This window comes from Cololabis saira, chromosome 21, assembly GCF_033807715.1.
Source record: "Cololabis saira isolate AMF1-May2022 chromosome 21, fColSai1.1, whole genome shotgun sequence".
Classification (NCBI taxonomy): Eukaryota; Metazoa; Chordata; class Actinopteri; order Beloniformes; family Belonidae; genus Cololabis; species Cololabis saira.
In genome coordinates this window covers 15,717,112-15,737,055 of record NC_084607.1, presented here as the reverse complement: position 1 = coordinate 15,737,055, position 19,944 = coordinate 15,717,112, and the positions used below count along the sequence as shown (strand labels likewise).

General features: G+C 38.2%; 1 protein-coding gene across 1 annotated transcript; it reads right to left on the bottom strand.

The window, feature by feature from the left end:
* Nucleotides 1-605: 605 nt before the first annotated feature.
* On the bottom strand, nucleotides 606-19,007 carry grap2a (GRB2 related adaptor protein 2a). The gene is made up of 8 exons (XM_061712275.1): nucleotides 18,747-19,007; nucleotides 10,407-10,562; nucleotides 10,245-10,336; nucleotides 9,766-9,885; nucleotides 6,199-6,385; nucleotides 2,885-2,974; nucleotides 2,079-2,192; nucleotides 606-1,324 (listed from the first exon to the last, which is right to left on the bottom strand). Exons 2-8 carry the CDS (start codon nucleotides 10,482-10,484, stop codon nucleotides 1,145-1,147), a joined length of 861 nt encoding a protein of 286 aa, XP_061568259.1. The 5' UTR covers nucleotides 10,485-10,562; nucleotides 18,747-19,007; the 3' UTR covers nucleotides 606-1,144.
* Nucleotides 19,008-19,944: the final 937 nt, after the last annotated feature.

The window sequence follows — 19,944 nt, the reverse complement described above, 5'->3', positions numbered from 1 at the left end:
CCGTATCTGCTCAAAACTAAGACATGGGGTTTGATTTGTTAGTCACTTCAAACACACAAATATACGTTCTCAAAAACAGAAAGAAAAACTGTTTACCATAAAACAGCCCTTTTAAGCCACTCAAGTGAAATAAATATGTAAATACACACCGTAAACTGTAATTATTCTCAACTACAGGAAGTTTCAAGCCTATGGACTGCATTCAAAACTTGGAAAAAGTAGAAACTACAGCATCAAAAGAGATGCAAATCTCCCTTACGTGCTAAAGTATTGCATAAAAAATATAGAAAATGACCATGTGCATGCACATGTACAGCATCTTAAACTATTTTTTAAATAGTCCACAATAAACACTACAAGTAAAATCTAACTGCTTTGGAGCTTTTTTTATTTGTCTAGTACATCTTCAATTGTGTAATAACTGTAAACCACACAACTAATGGAGTATTTACTAATGTTTTCTTACAAATATATTGAAGCAGAATTATAAATATAAAAAAGCTTGAGCGAAAACATAAGAGCAGTACTATTTAAATAAGGATGCAGGTTCTTCAACAGTAGGCTCTTGTGCCAAAATATGAAAAAACAAAAAACAAACAGAAATGTCAAGAGAATTGTCCCACATTCCACATTCAAATATGAAATAGCGGACAAAAATGATTTTATTTCCAGCTCAGAAAGCTGCAAGGAAGTTACACATCTGTGTGATTTTAGCAGTAACAACTGAGATTAAAGATTAGCAAAATCTAGGTTTTTACCAGCATGGTATTAACCATTAATATGTGTGCAGACAAGGTAAAAAAAAAAAACAAAGATTAGCAAAAAGAGTGGTTTCATCAGCAGCCTGACCTACAAGCATTCAGCCAATAAATACCTGCAGACACAATACAAACGGTGAAAACATTCCTCGGCGCCATCTGCAGCACTTGAGGAAGGTTTAGAAGGTTCCTGCAGGCGTGTCTCTGCTCCTCTGTAAATAAACGCTCAATAAAACCTGAAGTGCATGAACACGCACTGCGTGCATGAACACTCTGATGTAGTCCTCTGCAGTCTCTCGGCAACACATATCAAAGTTGGGTGCACGTGCAGATCGAACGTGTGAATGTGCACAGATGTAGTTGAGGCATCGTCCAAGGCGTTTTCCTCACAGCAGTATTGTGTAGTTCGCAGGAAACAGCCCGCTCTTCCCCCGGAGCCTCCCTTTCCACCATGACAAGTCAGAGCGATCTAGCACTTCAATTACATCACCGGCAGAGAAACCAAGCTCATCACCCTCCTCTGCGGTGAAGTCATACAGCGCCTTCACCTGCACTGTGGACGCCCTCTGTGGGAGGAAACAAAACCCCGATCAGCGTCAGTGACACGACTCATGGACACAACTGTATGCCTTCTTCACACCCAAACCCATTCATGATTTCAATTTGCCCCCAATCCCTCTTTAGATGGGTTTATTCAACGACAGGCTTCACCCAGTAGTCATCGAAAGCAACATCAAAGTCCTGCTCTGACCACTTTCAGGCTAGCATTTGCTTACTTCAAACTTTCAATTATGACTCTCAGTGTTGCAACATCCTGTGCCATCAAAGGATGAACATTTATATGAAAACTGCCTTAATTTTGGATCATCGCGCCAGTGCTGTCACTACTTTGACTACAAACAGGTTTTTCTGGCTGCATCAACATAATTCACCTGCTGTGGATGCCAGTTTTGGCTCTTTGTGATCTTTTGCTCCAAAATGTGTAAGTTAACGAGTTGCTGCTTTCACAAAGGGGCAAAGATCTGGTTCCAAATCAGCAACTCAGAGTGCTACAAGTGTTGTATTGTGCCAAATGGTGATAACTACGATGGAGATGCTGCTCTGGTTTTAACACAAACATGATAGCCCCCTAAGGGTTTCAAAGTGTCCCTGGGTTATGATATTAGTTACAAAAACCTGCAAAGGCAACAAGGGAGGTGGGTCAACACTCAGTGTTGATTATTACAGACAGAACCTCTGTTATTAGTGTGTTAATATTAGTGTGTTAACATTCTGCTGGACATTTGTTGACTGATGGGAGTCTATAATCGGTGACCTGACCTGAGGCAAAGGCATGGTTTCAGTGCGGCGAGGTGGACAAGCAGTGGTGATGGGGCTGCTTCTGCCCGAGTGGCCGATTGTATGAGCTCGCTCCTCCAGAACGCTTCTTTTAGCCTGAAAGAAAAACCCAAAAAACAGGAGGCACACTTAGATTTAAGAAAAAAACACAACACCATTAGTGTGTATGCTGCTCTGACCTGAACCCTAGACATATATCAGTGAATGCTAGGGGCCAAAATGTTCTCAGAGGATGGTGTCCATAAAACCTGTTCTTAAATCTGAGGAAAATACCTTGTTGGTGTAGAACAGGGGTCGGCAACCCAAAATGTTGAAAGAGCCATATTGGACCAAAAACACAAAAAACAAATAAGTCAGGAGCCGCAAAAAATGAAAAGTCTTGTATAAGCCTTAGAATGAAGACAACACATGCTGCATGTATTAGTTATAACTGGGGGAAGATTTTTTTTTTCATTATGCACTTCGAGAAAAACGTCGAAATGTCAAGAAAAAAGTCAAAATTTTGAGAAAAAAGTTGAAATGTCGAGAAAAAGGTCAAAATGTTGAGAAAAAAGTTGAAATGTCGAGATTAAAAAGGAAAGGAAAAAGGAAGAAAAAAATAAAAAAAGAGAAAAAAGAGAAACAAAATGAAAAAAAGAAGAAAAAAAGTAAAAAAGAAAAAAAGGTCAAACATTTTTGAAAAAGCTCCAGGGAGCCACTAGGGCGGCGCTAAAGAGCCGCATGCGGCTCTAGAGCCGCGGGTTGCCGACCCCTGGTGTAGAAGAATAAAAGGCAGTGAGGTGTAGCACCTGGACGTGAGACTGGTCTGAAGCTCTGCGCTGCGAGACAGGGATGGATGCAGCTGTGTAACGCTGTTCAGGCAAACTTGGCCTCTTTGCCTGCAGGAAGGAAGCACACAGGAAGTTTCTAGCAGCACTGAGACACCAAACACAGAGCAGCACACACCACAACTCTGCTCTGGTTTTGGTTTTCATTTTCAATCAAAGAAATTAGTTTCATGTTAGAACTGTTGTTCAGAAAAGAACGCAGCAACCCTTCAAAATGAACAAATAAAAATCAAACTGAAGAGGAAATTTTGTTTCCCTCTAAGTCAGTAAATAAACATCAAAGAAAAATATGCAAGTTTCAGTTCAGCTGCTTAACATAGGCTCAAACTAAAAACAGTCTGCGCGATTACAAAGGCCGGTGATGCAAATACAGTAGGCCTATATATAAATCTGAATAGCATATCTGATATAAGTCTGCTATTCTTTTTTGAACTTTTACATAATGAAAAAGCAATATTGTATGTGTTTTGATTTCCGATCATCGGGGTCGTGGTAATCATAAAAAAGTGAATTTCAGGCGTTCCACAAGGATCAGACTGAGATTAAACCCCTGTAGATGAAGATGTCTGCTCTTTCAAAGGAAACTTTTTAACTTGTTTATTTTTATGCTAAATTACGGAAGAAACTAGGGTGAGCATTTATAACTGGACCTACAGTCTCTAAACTGCACACTTATTTGTGACTAACAGCCGAAAGAGTGGGGCTAAATTTTCAGGAACGCAGTTCCTCTAATAATAGAGCTGACCAGCAAATCAATAGCTGTATGATAATCCGATCATGTTTCACTTCAGCTCAATCTGAGGTCAAGTCAGTACAAATTTGTCTTCTTTTGAAAACAGGAAAAGTGCTGTATGTTAGAGTTTGGCCTGCTGCCCAACCTATGAAAATGGAAACACACTGATCCGCCTCAGACCCCGATTTCAGTATGCAAACACGGCCACTGCAGCATTGGGACAATAACACAGGTGACAGATTCAATCAATGATTTGCTCCTCTGAGTCTCAATGCATCCTTCCCTGATCTGCCAAACCTATTTCATGTTACTGTTACTGGAATATCTTATACTAATGTGCCTTAACAACAACAATGTAAACAACAACGTAGAAAACAGAACAGCAAATAATGTTGACTTTTTTTGTCCTCGGTTTTAGCTGTAATGCACCCGAGATCTGCAGGTAATAAGACTGCAGCTGCCTACGTGCATAAATCTATCATGTGCCATCATAAGAAAAACCTGACCCAAAGCAAAGGTTAATCCAGAGATCATGTGGGGAGGAGTGATATGCATTTGCAGCTGCATAACAAAGATACCGGTTTTCTCCAAGTGGATGTGGACGAGTTTTGTCTTGATGGACTGGTGTAAATGGAGCCTGACAGCATCCTTAAAAAAGCAATAATAATCAAGTTAAGTTAAGGAGTTTTTGTGTGAAAAATTAAACAATGTTACATTTTGAGGAAATAAATAAGAGAGCAGATTGAGTTAGCTGACAGTTTTGATAACTATAAGCAACTTTTTTCTTGCTGCAAATTTTTCTAGTGCAACATTTCTTTTATTTGCTTTATTTTATGTTGGTGTCTTAAAAAAATATAGTTTTAATCCTAAAGAATATGAATGTATTGAGTGACATTAATAGCAAAAGAAAGTCTTTTTTTTTTAGTTTTCAGCAGTGCTTTGACTTGGATTTTATTATTTCATCACAGGACTTTTGCTCTTTCTGATCTCATGTTCATTTTGCTCCCAGCAACAATCATAAACATACAGTACTCCTCCCCCACATCTTCCTCCTCACATTACTTTGATAGTTTCTGATTAAAACGCGTCGTCTTCACTTTCACTTCCTCTCCGAACGCGCCTACTTCACATGATCGTTTGAGGGAACTTCATCTGTCCTTCTTTCTCATGTTTGTCTCTCAGTTCTTTATGATCTGGAAGATTAAACTTCGGCTGCACACCTGTCACCGGTTTTAAGCTGGCTACAGATGAGTGAACAGAAAACATCACAGCTGCATTGACTATTTGCTTAAAAAAGAGTTGGATAATGAAGTATGAAGTAATTACTCGAAGTAATCATTCTCACCATGAAACATGGAAAGTAATTGTGTTTCATTGAAATTGAAATCATATAATGGAAATATACATAAACATGGTAAGAATGAAATAAAGAGATGGAATGCTGTCTTTTTGATGTTTTATTCTTTGAGAAACATGGACGAGTCCCGAGAGAATGATGCACGCTGGTGAAATGGCAGCCAAGAAAAAAGGAGAGGAAAGGATTTAAAAAGAAAAGTCAGAGAAATCGGAAGGATGAAAACCATTTCCACCGGTACAGAACGCACCAAACCAACCAAAACCAGGGCAGATGGTGGGTTTAATCAATACTTCAGGAGCATCCTATTCAAAACAATCAAGGTGGATGCAGAATTGCTAACGACACTGTGGATGAACAGGTTTTTATGGAAGAACCAGACTTTGTATCAACGAGGAAAACGATCAGGATGGCCGAACCAGGACACCTGGACGTTAAACGCCACAGAGACGGTTGACAGCGCTGGGATTGTGACTTCAAGAAATAAACTTCTCGGTTTAAACATCCCAAATATAAAACTGTATAATATACTGTATATCATTTTACCATATTTAAATTATGTGTTCAAGAATACACATTTAAACCAAGCATGGAGTAAATGAAAGAAGAACAAAACCCACAACTTGAGCGTGGAGGTGGATGTTTTTAGGGGTTTTACTGTATAAAACAGATACTTGAAATGTGGTTTTCACAATCAAATAATGAAACAAGTATTTCATTTTCTTCTTCAGTTGTGACTCAATATCATTTGCATTTCGGCGTTTGTTCAAACATTTACTTTCCGGAAACAAATGATCAATTTTACTCAGCAACTAAAGTACTTGAAAAGAATCAGTTTTAGTCACTTTTTAAAACACAAAAGTCTTGAAACACATTCCCTTAGGGACTTCTTTTTTCTTTCTAAAACATAAACTGTTCCTGCAGATATTAATACACTCCAGCTGCTGAATACATTAGATTATATCAATATTTTACAAACTGAATGATGACTAAAAACAGTATTATACTTTGAAAAATTTCGTGTATGTAGTAAAATAGCTCTAATTTTAGCTCACGTTGGTTTTTTTTAATCTTCTATGAGATTAAATAGACACACGGACTAAACACTTGTTAAGTGAGATGATTAGAGTGAGATGATGAGATGATATTCTTTTTTTTTAAATAAAAGAAATCTAAATGTTTTCGTACCTGGGGCGCAGGCGGGCTCCTGCTGTCTGAGCTGCCGTCATTGAGATAGATTTGTCTGGTTTTAGAGATGGAACTGGTTTTGTAGAACTCCACCAGCTTGTTCAGCGAGGAGAACTTCTCAGACCACAGGAAGTACTGGCCTTTGTTGTCCCTCATCACCTTGAAGTGCTGCACATCACTGTCATGTCTGAGGGGAGATGGAGAGCCACACGTCACCGTGCACAAAAGCAAGCACGTTGATAAAATTCACACGGCGTTAAAAATCAAAAATACAGCCTATACATGTGTCCCAGGCAACATTTAAGATTTTAGCAATAATCAGATTTCAGTGATTCTTTACTCTGTTTCTGAAAATATTTGAGAAAAGTTTGCCTCAATGCACTCGCACATTGTGAAAGATATAAACTGACAACTTGTCAGGTTTGGATCCTTTTTGTACCAAACTGATGGAAAAAGCTGGTAGACTTTAAAAACCTTTACTCAGTTTGTGATCCCGTCTTTGAAGTGGAGCTGCTTTGCTCTTCTCTTGTGAGGTTAAAATACAATAAATTACCTTCTTTCTTTTTCTTTTGCCTTCTTAAGGTTCAAACAAAACCCTTCAGTGGAGTTTCACCTCGTTTTCACAGGAATGTCATAAGGAAGTCCTCAGAAATCAACACGGTTTTTCGTTAAAAAGCCAGTTTGTTGTGGGAGGCTGTTTGCTCTTCCCTGCTGTTCAGAGATCTGAAACTCCAGTAAGAGTTTCCAGTGTGCTAGAAGTTTTTTCAGCATTTTTTTAGTCTTGTTTTGTATGGTTTCCAAAAGCTGCAAATCTGAAATGTAAGTCTCAAAGCTTTCCAGGAATCCCGGGTATAATTGAACCTTTGGTCACTCCAACAGACATTCTCATTCAATGTTATTTTATGATTTATGGAAGATTTACAGCAAAAACAAAAGCTTATTTTTGTTTGTGCATCCTTTTTAGCAACACATTGTATCTCTGGAACTTCTGTTATGTAGTTAAAATATTTTTAACTTGTTGTGACTGTTTTCTGTGATTCAAACTCAAATTCCTGGTGTTTTTAAATTATACTGAAACAAACATTGTGAGTCAAGATAAAAAAGATTCCTTACATCATTAACTGATTTATTTATGATAAAAATGTTACTGAGCCATTCTCAGCATCAGATAAAAAGTCAAAGGAACTTGATTCAAAGGATCTTGGAGAATCTTCTGAAGTACCCAATACATTTCTATAAACCTTCTTCCAATCAAATAACGAGAGGAGAAATAGAGTTAATTTGCGGTCCAGTGCCTGCATGCCTTGGGTGATATGAAAGGTTTATTAATCCATTTATCATGGCCAGTTGACGGACACCACAAGCTGAAACAAGTTTAGTTCCTCAGAGTCACGGGGTGCAGGAACATCTGGACACAAATGACTCCCTGTTTCCTTCATCCCACAGTCCAGCTGGATTGTCCTCTGCTGGTCAAAGCGCCTAACTACAACATCAAAGTTTAGTGGCGTGAAAAAATAATGACAAGGGAGATCATCTGCACCCAAGTCCTCTATTTCAACTACAGATGGCATTTAAAAAAAGTAAGGCACAATCAATAACAATATAGTATTATCTGTTTATCAGAAGGGAATAAGACTGAGAATGCAGTTACAGAAATACCAAAACAACTTTTTTGTGGACATAAAAACTCCAGCAATCCTGATTCTGAAAGACATGCAGTGTCTCTGATTTTGCAGAGCAGCTTCAAGACTGAAGTGTACCAGATGAGGATTTCCTGGTCAACTCAGAAAGTTGTTTTCGGACAGCACAAATATTATTGCGTAAATAGCAAAAAACACGTGAGTATGATATGATCCTATAAACAGAGCGGTTCAAAAATTCAGCTATCATCAAATGTATCGTTTTGTAACTGCCGAGTCGACTCAAGCCGCCTCCTGAAGAGTTCTGCTGGAAGTCTGACAAACTGAGCCACACGAAAGTAAACTAACTGAACGCTGGGCCCCCGTGTAGTTTACTCTGCAGCCGTCTCAGACTGTAAATACGGGCTGAGCAGAGTGACATTTTATCCTCAGGATAGACATAAAAGGGTAATATTTCTGAGGATGAAATCAGACAGCGAACCCACTGCTTAACCGATTTAATTTAGTTCTGCTTAAAAAACAAAAAGATTAAGAGCACGATAACCAATAGTCGTGTATTTATAGTACTATATATTTATAGTCTTTTTATGTTTTAAATGTGAGATTTTCCTGCTGACCCCAGACATGCCCCTCCCCCCTAAGTGTATAACTACTTATTAGTCACATATTAACAGGAACTAATTATTTTCTTTCTGGGCGAGTCGGTTCTAAAATCAGAACAAAGAGGAGGATGTTAACTGTCACAGAAACATTTCAGAGAAACTCTTTACGTTTGAAGTATAAATTGTGAAACTTAGCCAAAGTTAACCTTGTAAAGTCAATGCAGCATAAAAACTTTACTGACAAAAACTGAAGGATTCTTCCTTTTCATCATGTTTTATAAATAACGCTGAAAAATATTGATATCAGCAAAAAAGTGAGTCAACACCCCCATTTACTGTTCATACAGACCAGTATTCTTGCTACCAGTATCACTAAAATGCTAACAATACCATTCTCTAGTCAAGTATTGAACACCATACCATGATGTTTAAGCCAAAATATGGAAGGAATTTGAATTTATTTGATTTATTTTGGGGCTAAAAATGTTTACCAGGTATCCAAGGAACTGAAAGTGTAATTAGTAAACAAACCAGGAACACAAGCTGCACAAAAAAAGGAAGAAGAGCAGCAACACATGAGGATGCCCAAGTTCAGTTCCTCGTGTTCACTGTGGTTAATTATAATTCCCCTTTCTGATTTTTAGGTTGGCATTTTTATTGGCAGGAGTGCTGACGAAGGGACGGGACAGAAAAGAACAATACAATCTGATTTGATTTGAATCTTAGAAAAACAGAAGAGGTAGCCCTTATATCAAGTTACGAGGCATGAGTTATCTGGTCCATCATTTATCTACACTTGCGTCTGCTTATTCATGTGCATCTGCTAGAGTCCCAGATCCGCTGTGGTCCGAGATCTGGTAGAGTCCCAGATCTGCTGTGGTCCCAGATCTGCTGTGGTCCCAGATCTGGTAGAGTCCCAGATTTGCTAGAGTACCAGCTGAGCACCAGTTTCAAACCTTTTTTTTTTTTTTTTAAACAATCATTATAAGCAAAATTCTTAACTAAGGGGACACTAAACGATGCCCTTTGATGCTTCCATAACTATGAGCATTTTACAAACTCTTTCAAGTGTTCGTTCATTAAAAATGGAGTGTTGAGACGAGGCTGAGAGAACTGTGATATTATGGTGATATTTTGCTTCCCATCCTGTAAAGATGATGTAAACTGTTGTCATGTTCCTTCTCCTAACATAAACCTGCAGATATTGGAACGACACATTCTTTACTCACAAAGCTTTTGCATGCGTCAGTGCATCACGGGTGTGACGTCAACCATTCGCTCACAGCTCCGCGAGCTCTAAACACACCTCACACTGCTTCACCTACTTGACAGAGATGGAGTACTCTCCCGGAGAGCTCTGGCTCCCTCGGATCACGAAGTGTCCCACATCTTTGTACCTCAGCAGATCCTCTGCGGCACTGCGGCTGGCGTTTTCCTGAAACCACCTGAACAAACAAGCCTTCTCATGATCTGATGTAAAGCACACGTACAGGAGAAACAGCCGACACTGAGTCTCAAAGAAAATGTTGTTGTTTCCCCTGGGCATCCTATGCATCCATTTTCTATACACGTTTAATCCTGTGCAGGGTCACAGAGATCTGCCGGAGCCTCTCCCAGCTCATTACAGGCGAGAGGCAGGTCGCCAGTCTATCTTCTCCTAGTCAGAACTTGTCAATATTTTTGGAAATGAACATTATAAACACTTTGTTTTTTTCTTTCACAGAACTTTATTGTTCTGTTTTATCTCTTGTCATGTTGCAAAATATGTTCAAGTGATTTATAGTGTGAATGCTTTGACACTTACCCTTGAGTCTGCATCTCAATGTAGTTTTTTGGTACATATCCGTCATGTCCGTTCATCTCAGCCTTACACCAGTCCTCCTCGTGGCTTAAAATCTGTCCAGAAAACAGAAATATGAGCTGTTGCATAGTTCCATCACATTCCATCACCTCATCAGGCACTGACCTTTAGTATATCGCCCTTTCTGAAGCTGAGCTCGTCGTCTGCTGTCGCAGTGAAATCGAATTTCCCTCTGGCCTCCATCGGGAGCGGCTGAAGTTTCAGACGTTCAGGAAAAACAGGCGCAGAGCAGTCGAGTGAGGATCCGCGACAAGTGGTTTTCTGCAGGGAGAACGAGTGATGCAGGATGTTTTACTCAGACAAATAAAAGCTTTAAATGTGCTCTGCAGCAGCTCCGTCTGTTATACCACGAAAGAAAAAAAAAAGCAGGTTTTTTGTCTCTCTCTGATGATGAACGCTGTGGTTTCTAGTCGGGAAGTCTCAAAATATACTAACTGTCGCTGACATTTTAAGTTAAGTCATTCACCTGTGAGAACTCCTGTTTTTAAGACTCTTAATCTTAAAATAAAATGAGTGTTGTGTAATTTTTTTGAGTTCATGATAATCCACAAACTTTCTTATTTCCGATTGAAACTCACATCTTTCATACAAATAAGATTTTTTTTTTCCTCAAATATACAACATTGTTGCTGCTAAAACCATCAATTAGCACAAACCGACCAGTTTTGAACTACGCCCGTCTCAAGGGATTTCCCTTGATAAAGTACCTTTATTTTTATATTAGATAAAGGTACTTTTCGTAAAATCCTAAAGAAACATCAAACTATTATAAAGTCCTCAATAATATCAAACAACTCTTGTCCCTAAAACTCTGCACTGTAAATAATAAACTGGCCATGACTGAAGAAAAGACAAAAGACCATAAATATGTTACGCCTTTTCATACACACGACACAAAAATCACCAGAATCATTTTGGAAAGTTCAGACTAGAAAAGCCAACGTGGAGAAATAACTTGATCTGGTTGTAAATGATTAAAATTCCAACAACGCTTCAGCTGCTGCGTTCTTATAAAGAGAAAGTTAAACACAGAAAAAGAACCAAAAGAGGTACTGAAATTACATAAACCCATAACTTCCTCTATTTTATCATTACTTGATTCGGGCATCTTATGTATTAAAGTTATTGAATGAAACGGAGAATGATGAGAATGAATGAAACAGGAACGTCCACAGCTGAAAGTGATCTGGAGACAGCAGCTATCTTATAAAACTAATTATATTTTCTAGATACCAGCACGCAACTCTGAGTGAAAAATACACTTATTGAATTAGAGAGTTCTCTTTGCTCCCTGACAATTTAGAAATGTAAGGATATTTTCATATATTTTTTATATTCATATTTTATTTTATTTCGAGCAATACAACATAACATAAGTGACCTGCGTGCAACAGAAAATTAAACAAATACCTTTATCAGGTTTATCAGGTGCAGGTTCAAAATAAAAATCAATTCGTTAACAATCGAAAGGGAGTGGGAAGAAGAACATTTATTTAATCCCACCCCTGTTTCTCATTAACAATTTGACAGATTTTTTTTAAGGCTTCCTCCTGTCTCAACATTTAAACCAAAACAATGAACAAAAGACCTATATCAAATTATAATAAAAATTATTCTACAGTTCACCTCACCTAAATTTACACACATTGTGGCCATGATATTTTGACAACGTACTGTACATTTAGATTATATTACAATTATCTGTTAATTTCCTGAATGAATGATGATTCTTTTAGATCTGATCATTAAAGGAGACTTTCATAATGTTGCATGCATGCTTAAAACTAATTTTTAAATATGTTTATTTTACCTTTATTTTACCAGGAGTCCCTTGGGATAAAATCTATTTTTTGAGGAATACCTGGCCAAGAGGCAAACCGGTACAGTGCACAAAACAGAGTAAAGGAAACACAAACATACGCACGATTAAAATGTCAGGAAATCATTAAGATGGACCAGTACAAAGAGCAAAACAGGGGCAAACAATTAAGACGTCATATAATAAATGAAGACCAAGAATAGCAGTTGTTGCATTAAAGCTGCAGTGAATTGTGCAGACTGTTGCATGGCCAGGGTGCAGCTTAGAAAAAAGCTTTGCTATCAAGCTCTGAGTGGATTTTGAGGTCTCTGAACTTCAGAGCTCCTGCCAAGACACATGAGGCAGCACATATATGGTGGTAGTTTGCCTTAAACAGCCATGTACATTTATTTATTTACTGTGGTGGGTCCTGAAGCCAGAGTTTGTCAGAAAAGTTCAGTGAAATATTGTCATGACAGTTGAGAGCTGAAGAAGCTCATGTAGATAATGTCTGCATAATCCTACACACTCAGGACAGATGTTTGTACAAGCTTTTGTCTCGCTTCGGGCCTCAGGCGGGATTTTTGTGTACAAAAATCAAGAACAGCTTCAAGCTTTTTAACAGATAGCTGCAAAATCAGTCTGCATCATTCCACTCCACCGTTATGATCTTAGTTTTTGGTAATTATAGTGTCTGGTCACATGTAGGCAGGGCATGAAGAAGAGGGCACACAGCGACCGGAAAACTTTACACACAACCACTTCTCCATCCAATGCCCTTCACCTACAAATATACAAGAGCTCAGGATGGAAGGAGGTCAACTCATCATTAGAGGAAATGCAATTCACCAATTAGAAGCTCTGCAACATCTATCAAAGGTGGAATTGAGAGGTGGAATCAAATCCTGTGATTCCAATTACTGTATTATGGGAGTTATTTCTTTTTTTCCCACACAGACGTAAATCGAAGCTGCACTTAGGTTGTGGTGACAGAGTGGAGGATGTGGTAAGTTTATCACAAAAAAAAGAAAAAAGATAAGATAAAGTGACTGTGCCTTCAATGCATTTATGCAGCAATGGAGCACTTTTGCAAGCTTGAATTCCTCTTTCACTGTAATATAACTGTGAGAGGTTTTAAATATAATCAGTAAGGGCAGGTAAATGCGTCATCCAATATGGAAACATTTGAATTAAATGTTTTCTAAAAGTCAGATATAAAAAGGAGGGAATAAATATTATTCTGTTTTTAAATAAAAGTTTGGCAAAAAAATGTATTCAATTTAAACACACATGCAGCGTCAAGCAAGACCAACAGCAGATAACCCTTCCAGCCGAAACTCCTTATTCATTAATTTTAAATATTTCCACTAACCATTTTCCAAAAGAAAAGGACAACCAAGTTTCCAAGATTATTCTCAAAAAAACTTTGGCAAAGTACTTAATGAGTGATTAATTTATAAACGTTTGAGGGTGAGACTGAAACGTAAAGATTTGTGACTGATAAAATTACTAGAATTGTAAAAGAAGTTAATATTTAAGTTTTCTTAAGAAATTAGAAAATACGAGGGGACTGAACAGTAAGGAGCACATGTTTAAAAAGATAAAAGCCACATTAATGAAAGTCGAGGTAGAGTCACCGGACTGCAGTATGAAGCCACGCTGAAGTGGTTCTGCAGTACTTCACTTCTAAAGGTATTACTTTACACAAAGACTGCAAGATGCCCAGTTCCTGTGGCTGTAAAGCAAACCGCAATCAACCTCCCTCCACCACCGCGCCTGAAAGGTGTCATGAGAAGTTTGTACTGATGTGTTGCATTTGGTTTTCACAGAATAAGGCACTGTTTACTACGCTTAAAGATCTCCACTTTGGTCCAAAGAACATTGTTCCAAAAGTCCTACGGTTTGTCCAAACTGAGGCCCGTAGAGCATAAAATGTAGATTTGGTGTTTGGAGTTTCCGGGATGGTTGCATGCTCAGACCTTGGGACGAACTTCCTGGAACACGTACTCCAGGGAAGTTTGACTACTGCTTTAAATGTATTCCACTTGTGAATAATCTATGTCAGTGTGAACTGATGGACTTAGTTTTTCCACACGCTGCTTCTGCTTACTGTCTTTGCTTTTGTTAAATAAACAGCTATACTGCGTCATATGTGATGTGTTTCTGTTCGACTGAAGTTTTGCACTTAATTGTAGGACCTGTGACCTGATATGCAAAACCTGAGCAATGAAATAATGTACTTTCTTTTTTTACTTGCCTGTAAATATGAACATGCAAAGCAATCCCATTTTTATATAAAATAAAATAACAGTTTTGCGACATCACAGCTTCTTTGCATATCAGCTAAATAAATCCAGAGCTTCACAATTGCTTCACTCTTGTACTTTAAGGTTTTTTTTTCAAATTAACGTTAATATACCGGTATATCTTTTTAATGACATTCACAACTTTGTTTTTGTAACGGCAGCCTCCAGCGTACGTACTTGTAGGTTCAACTCATCACTGTGCACTCAGGTGTGGCGAAATCATGATACGGTTGCGTCATTTCGACAGGTACCTCTGCATCACAGACACGCCCACACATGCACAGGTAAACTAATCTGTTCCAGCAGCTAAAAAATAAACACCCTATAAAAGCAACTGGTGAACTACAATCATGTGGCTACTGTGGTGCAGAGGTAAAAGAGAAAAAGAAGGGGAAGGAACAACCTGGAATTATTTTATTATAATGTGGTTTGTGTGGTTTGAAAACACCTGGTGTTGCAGTTCGGAAGGAGGATAGCTGCGGTCAAATCTTCTGAGTATTTTGTTTTAAAGGACATAACTATTTGCATTGACCAGTTGGCACCAGGAACATTGATATTCCAATGAAATATAAAAAAACAAATCAGTGACATATCGTAAAGATCTACTGTAATCTAGAGTATGCAGGTTAAAGGAAAAACATGTTTTCAATGTTAAGTAGCTGCAAAAATTACAAACCCCTGTGATAATAACTTTAATACATTAATATTATGGTTCTCGTGAGAATCCTTATCTCAAAATATTTTTTTTTATAAATATGATGCCAAAATTAAACCTTTATATAGAAATCCAGGCTTTTCCAAACAGCTGGATTACATAAATTTAAGTTTTCAACATTACCACATTGATCTTCATCATTTTGAGCTTTGACTGCTGCACTTGGAATGTCATTATCGTTCTGTGGCTCCTTCCCTCCGCCGAGGTTTAGTCTCCTGAGTGCAGCTAAGCGCCACTTTATCTTGCCCCAAATCGGAAATTCTAATCAGCCCAAATTTGATCAGTCCCTAGTGGAATTAATGTAATGGGTCTAGTTAGAGAGTCACACAACACAGCATCACTGTGGGCACATCTCAGTTTGAATCCAAATGAGGAGCCGAACAAGGAGGAGACAAGGAGGCGTTCACTGTGGACTTGAAGTTCAAGTTGAAGCTCTCTGGTAAAGTCTCCAGATCACTGTCAGAGTACTTGCTTTGCTGCTTTTACTTGAGCTGCTGCATCACAATCTGTTCTGCTCATGTGCATGTTCTCATGTGGAATTGTTAAAATAAATATCGTAGTTACTCCAACACTAAAACAATCACCAAATAAAGTCTCTACGTTTATCCTCATTCCAAACTCAGCACATGTGTTTTATGACATTCGTGAATGCTCTGAAAATAGATTCTTTTCTCCTTTTTTTTTTTTATTTCTTCTTATCCTGTATATCTGATTCACATCTGTTCCACTTAAAATGATATTCAATAGAAGTTTTATTCTGGCCTCCGTTGTCTTTGAGAAGTAATAAGCACCTTTTGTGCATTCATGAACACAGAGAGCAGTCAGCAAAGATGTTCTGCCATTACTTTACCCTATTAAGGCATTGTACATTTTTCTTTTCGTTTTCCAGAACAGCATTTGCCCTCGGAAGCCCAGACTTAACCCCTTATGGTCAGTGATCTCCTGTACTCTCACTGTTATGTTAAGGTGACAGATTTGCAACACTACCAGCATGCTTTGGCTCTTCTTACAATGCTTAAACCACATGGAGATGTCAACAGCGAGAGGGTCAGCATTTAAGCAGAGCGAGACAAACCATGAGGGTTTCCGGAGTTTGAAGCTTTAACGTTCATCTCTAGACTGTGCATGACCTAAATGTTACAGTTTTACAAAACAGAGTAAAATCATGCTACGTGGGTTCGTTTTTTCCTCGAAATAGTCATTCAGTGTCCTGATTTGTTCCCAAAAAATGAAATAAAAACAATGTAACAACACACAATACGTAACTTTCTTTTAAAAATGTAAAACATTAATGAAGTATATTTATGATCTCTGGTCACATTTATTAATTAAGGTTGTGATTTTTATTTTTTTATTTTTTTTTTGCCTTCAAAATGCATGAAAATGCACTGTAGGAGCTCAAAAAGCCCAAATGTTTGTTTTGTAGCTATGATTGTGTTAAACTATTGGCACAATATATACATTTTACCTAGTGACTTTCAAAGATTTCAAAGAAAAACCAACACAATAAAACTAGCCAGTTGCTATTATTTTTGCTTGAAAATGACAATTTTTCTTCAGAAGTCAATGCAGATCCTCCTTTAATTTAAGGCTGTTATGCGTTTTCATATTTACAGGTTTACCCTCAGAAGCCGAAGAGTAGAAGAGGCGATAACAACAGATTGCTTCTAATTCTTTTTAGCTGTGAGAAGTGTTGCCTGCAGCGCTGCATGAAGTTTCATCCGAGGGGGGGGGGGGGGGGGGGGGGTTTCTCTCTCAACCTGATGCAGCTGCATCACAAACTGCCTGGCGTGCAGATGCACAAGTTCAGACTGGTACATATTTCACAGATGTTGCTGCTCGGCAGTTGCAAAAGATGTCCTGACAACCGTTTCCTTCAGCAGAAGCGTTCAAAGATATTCTGATTACTGACTGCCACATTTAAAGACATCAGCGTTAACTGATGGACATTTTCACAAGAAACCAACTATCAGAACCGGATGCAGAAGATGGATGATGAGATAGACATCATACAGTAGAGGTTTTTTACGGTCAAACTCCTCATATATATCTATGTGTCTTTATAATCTGTAACTTGGAGAGTGCCATGGCAGAAATTAAAGATGTCATCTTGGTCTCTCTTGGTCTTCTGGCATTTTATAGACAGGCAATTAATGAAAATGATAATTTTCATGTAAAGACATTTTTAAAAACATCCCCAGTTTAAACTTCTCAGCTGCTGCGATTCTGTCTATAATGAAAGTTTGTTAGTATTTTTTTTTATTTTTAAGGCTCTGGCAGGTGAATAATGGCCACACTAACCAGTAATTATGCTTTAATTTTGAAAATAGTTGGATGGATGGATGGATGGATGGATGGATGGATGGATGGATGGATGGATGGATGGATGGATGGATGGATGGACGGACAGACAAAGGACCAGTGTGTGACTGCTAACTAACAAATAATAGTCAAAGAATGGCAAGTAGCTTTTACTGTACACCTCATAATGACTTTAAACATGCATTATTATCAAGTAATCCTCAGATTATATTGTATCCCAAAAAATTCTTGATGTCCAGAGTTATTCATGGCTATCATTCTGTGAATTTAGTCAATTTATTAATTGAGTTGATCAAAACCAAATAAGGTTTATTATTTTCATGCGTTTGTTGTTAAATCTAAATCCCAAACAGATTAGTAACCAGAGCTCAATGCAGTGAATTGGATCCCTCAAAAATATAGCAAAAATTAAATTTTAATAAATCAAAAGAATGCAAAACATTTGGCTCGGAGTCTGTCTTGAACACTGCATGACAGCAGCAGCAGGACTTCACAAAACAAGAGCAGGAACCATTATTTATATTCATTTCAAACAGACAAATCCAGCATGCTTTCTACCAGTAAACTCAAACTTGGAAAAGATACTTAAATGGTTATTGGAGGAAAATAATTAACCTAATTGTGTTTTTGAGGCTAATTATAGTCATCTTTCACTAGATTCTGTTAATACCAGGAGCAGTCTTCCTCCGCCACATGGTGCAGAGGTATGTTCATAGAGGCGCTCTCACTGCTGGTCCAGGTGACGGACATAGACCAGGGACCTCTGGCATTAGACATTCAGTTTTTTCCATCAAAACAGATGAACAAAGTTCTTGTTCATATTTTTGTCTAACTGTGACTTACAAAAACTCCCCTCAATTATGACCTCTCCCACTTCCCCAAAGTGAGGACTGTAAAAGAATGCAACTGGGTAGGAAGCCCAGTAACAAACAAGACCATATAAACTTGAGGATTAATATAGATATGTATTTAAATAAATACATAAAAATAAATTTCAAATATAAATCTGAATTTTTTTATATATTCTTTTGTTTAATAATAGAGCGAGAATATCTGAGCCCTGATTGCAGTGTTAAAGTCAAATGTTTAGTAAGGTGTGCAGAAGCAGAAAAGTATAGCAGTATTTAAAATTATGCTGTATATGAACACAACTAATCATGTTTATTTGTGATGTGGAGACCGCTTAATGGGCAGAGAAGTGGGAAACAGAGAAAAAGAGGAAGAGAAGTGAACTGGTCTTAAATGCAGTCAATACGGGGGTACAGCATTACCTCTTTTCTGAATTTAAACTTTATTCAGCTCACCTCTCCTCCTCCTCCTCTCAGGAGTTCGGCTGGTCCTCAGTGAAGTTTATTCTAACAAGCCTCGCAGCTTCTTCCTGGGGACTGGGGATGCAGCATCAAGCTTGAGATGGCCGAAATGTTTGCAGAAGTAAACAAAAGTCCAGGTTTTCGGAGGAAAGATGATGCCCTGAAGCGGTAACGGAATGAAGAGGAGTGAAGACTGAAGCGGACGAAGTGCGCCTTTGCTCGGGTGCGACGGTCCAACGCCGCCGCTGCGCTCTCTGCTGAGAACCACCTTTCTCCAAAATAAAACATGTGACTTCCGTCTGTCCCGACAAAATAAAAGCCCTGACGCATGACAGCTCAACGCAGCGCCCCCTATAGGTGTTTCACACAAAAGGCTCTTATTATGAATAGAAAAGAATGCATATTAACTTTATATTCAAACATAACAAGTTATGTTTTATTGAACTTGCGTTAAATAAAGTAAATCATCTTCAATAGTTGTCCAATTGTGGTGAATATATTGAACTATATAACTCTTATTAGACTATAGTTCTTCAGACATGATGCTAACGAGTCAATAATTGAAAATGTTTTTCAGAGATCTCTTGCTTGGTTCTTTTTAAATAACAGATGAAAATGCAGACTAAATCTGCTCCAATAACAAGTTGCTTTAACTCGGATTTCCTTGACATGCTAGCACTTTCTCTATGTTTTGTTAGTGTATTTTTTTACAGGTTTTTGTGCATCCATACTTTATTCCTAATCACGATTTGTGTTTTAGAAAATGTGCAAATCGTCAGAGTTGTTCCCAGACAGAATGAATCCAAATCCAACTTTTGCAATTAACAAAACTTTTTTTTTTTTTTAAAAGCATGGTGCCTAACAGATTTGACAGATGATACATAAGCAGAAAGGATGCATCCTGACCTGCACGCTGCTCGTCATCACAGGCAGTTTGCAAGAAAGTGTGAAGATGCGCCTTTGACCTGAATCTACAAACCACCTGTGCACAGCAGCTGCAGTTGGATAGGCCACATCCGCCTCTCACCCTGTTACGCAATACCACAAGATAAATACACACTTTTTTAGTGTGTGCATGATAGAGCGAGTAAACCTTGGGTGGTGAAGAAGTACTGCAGGTGTAGGAGGTGACCAACTGTTGGGAAACTCTTTAGTCATATTCATGATTAACTTCTCCAAAAACAGCTGAGCA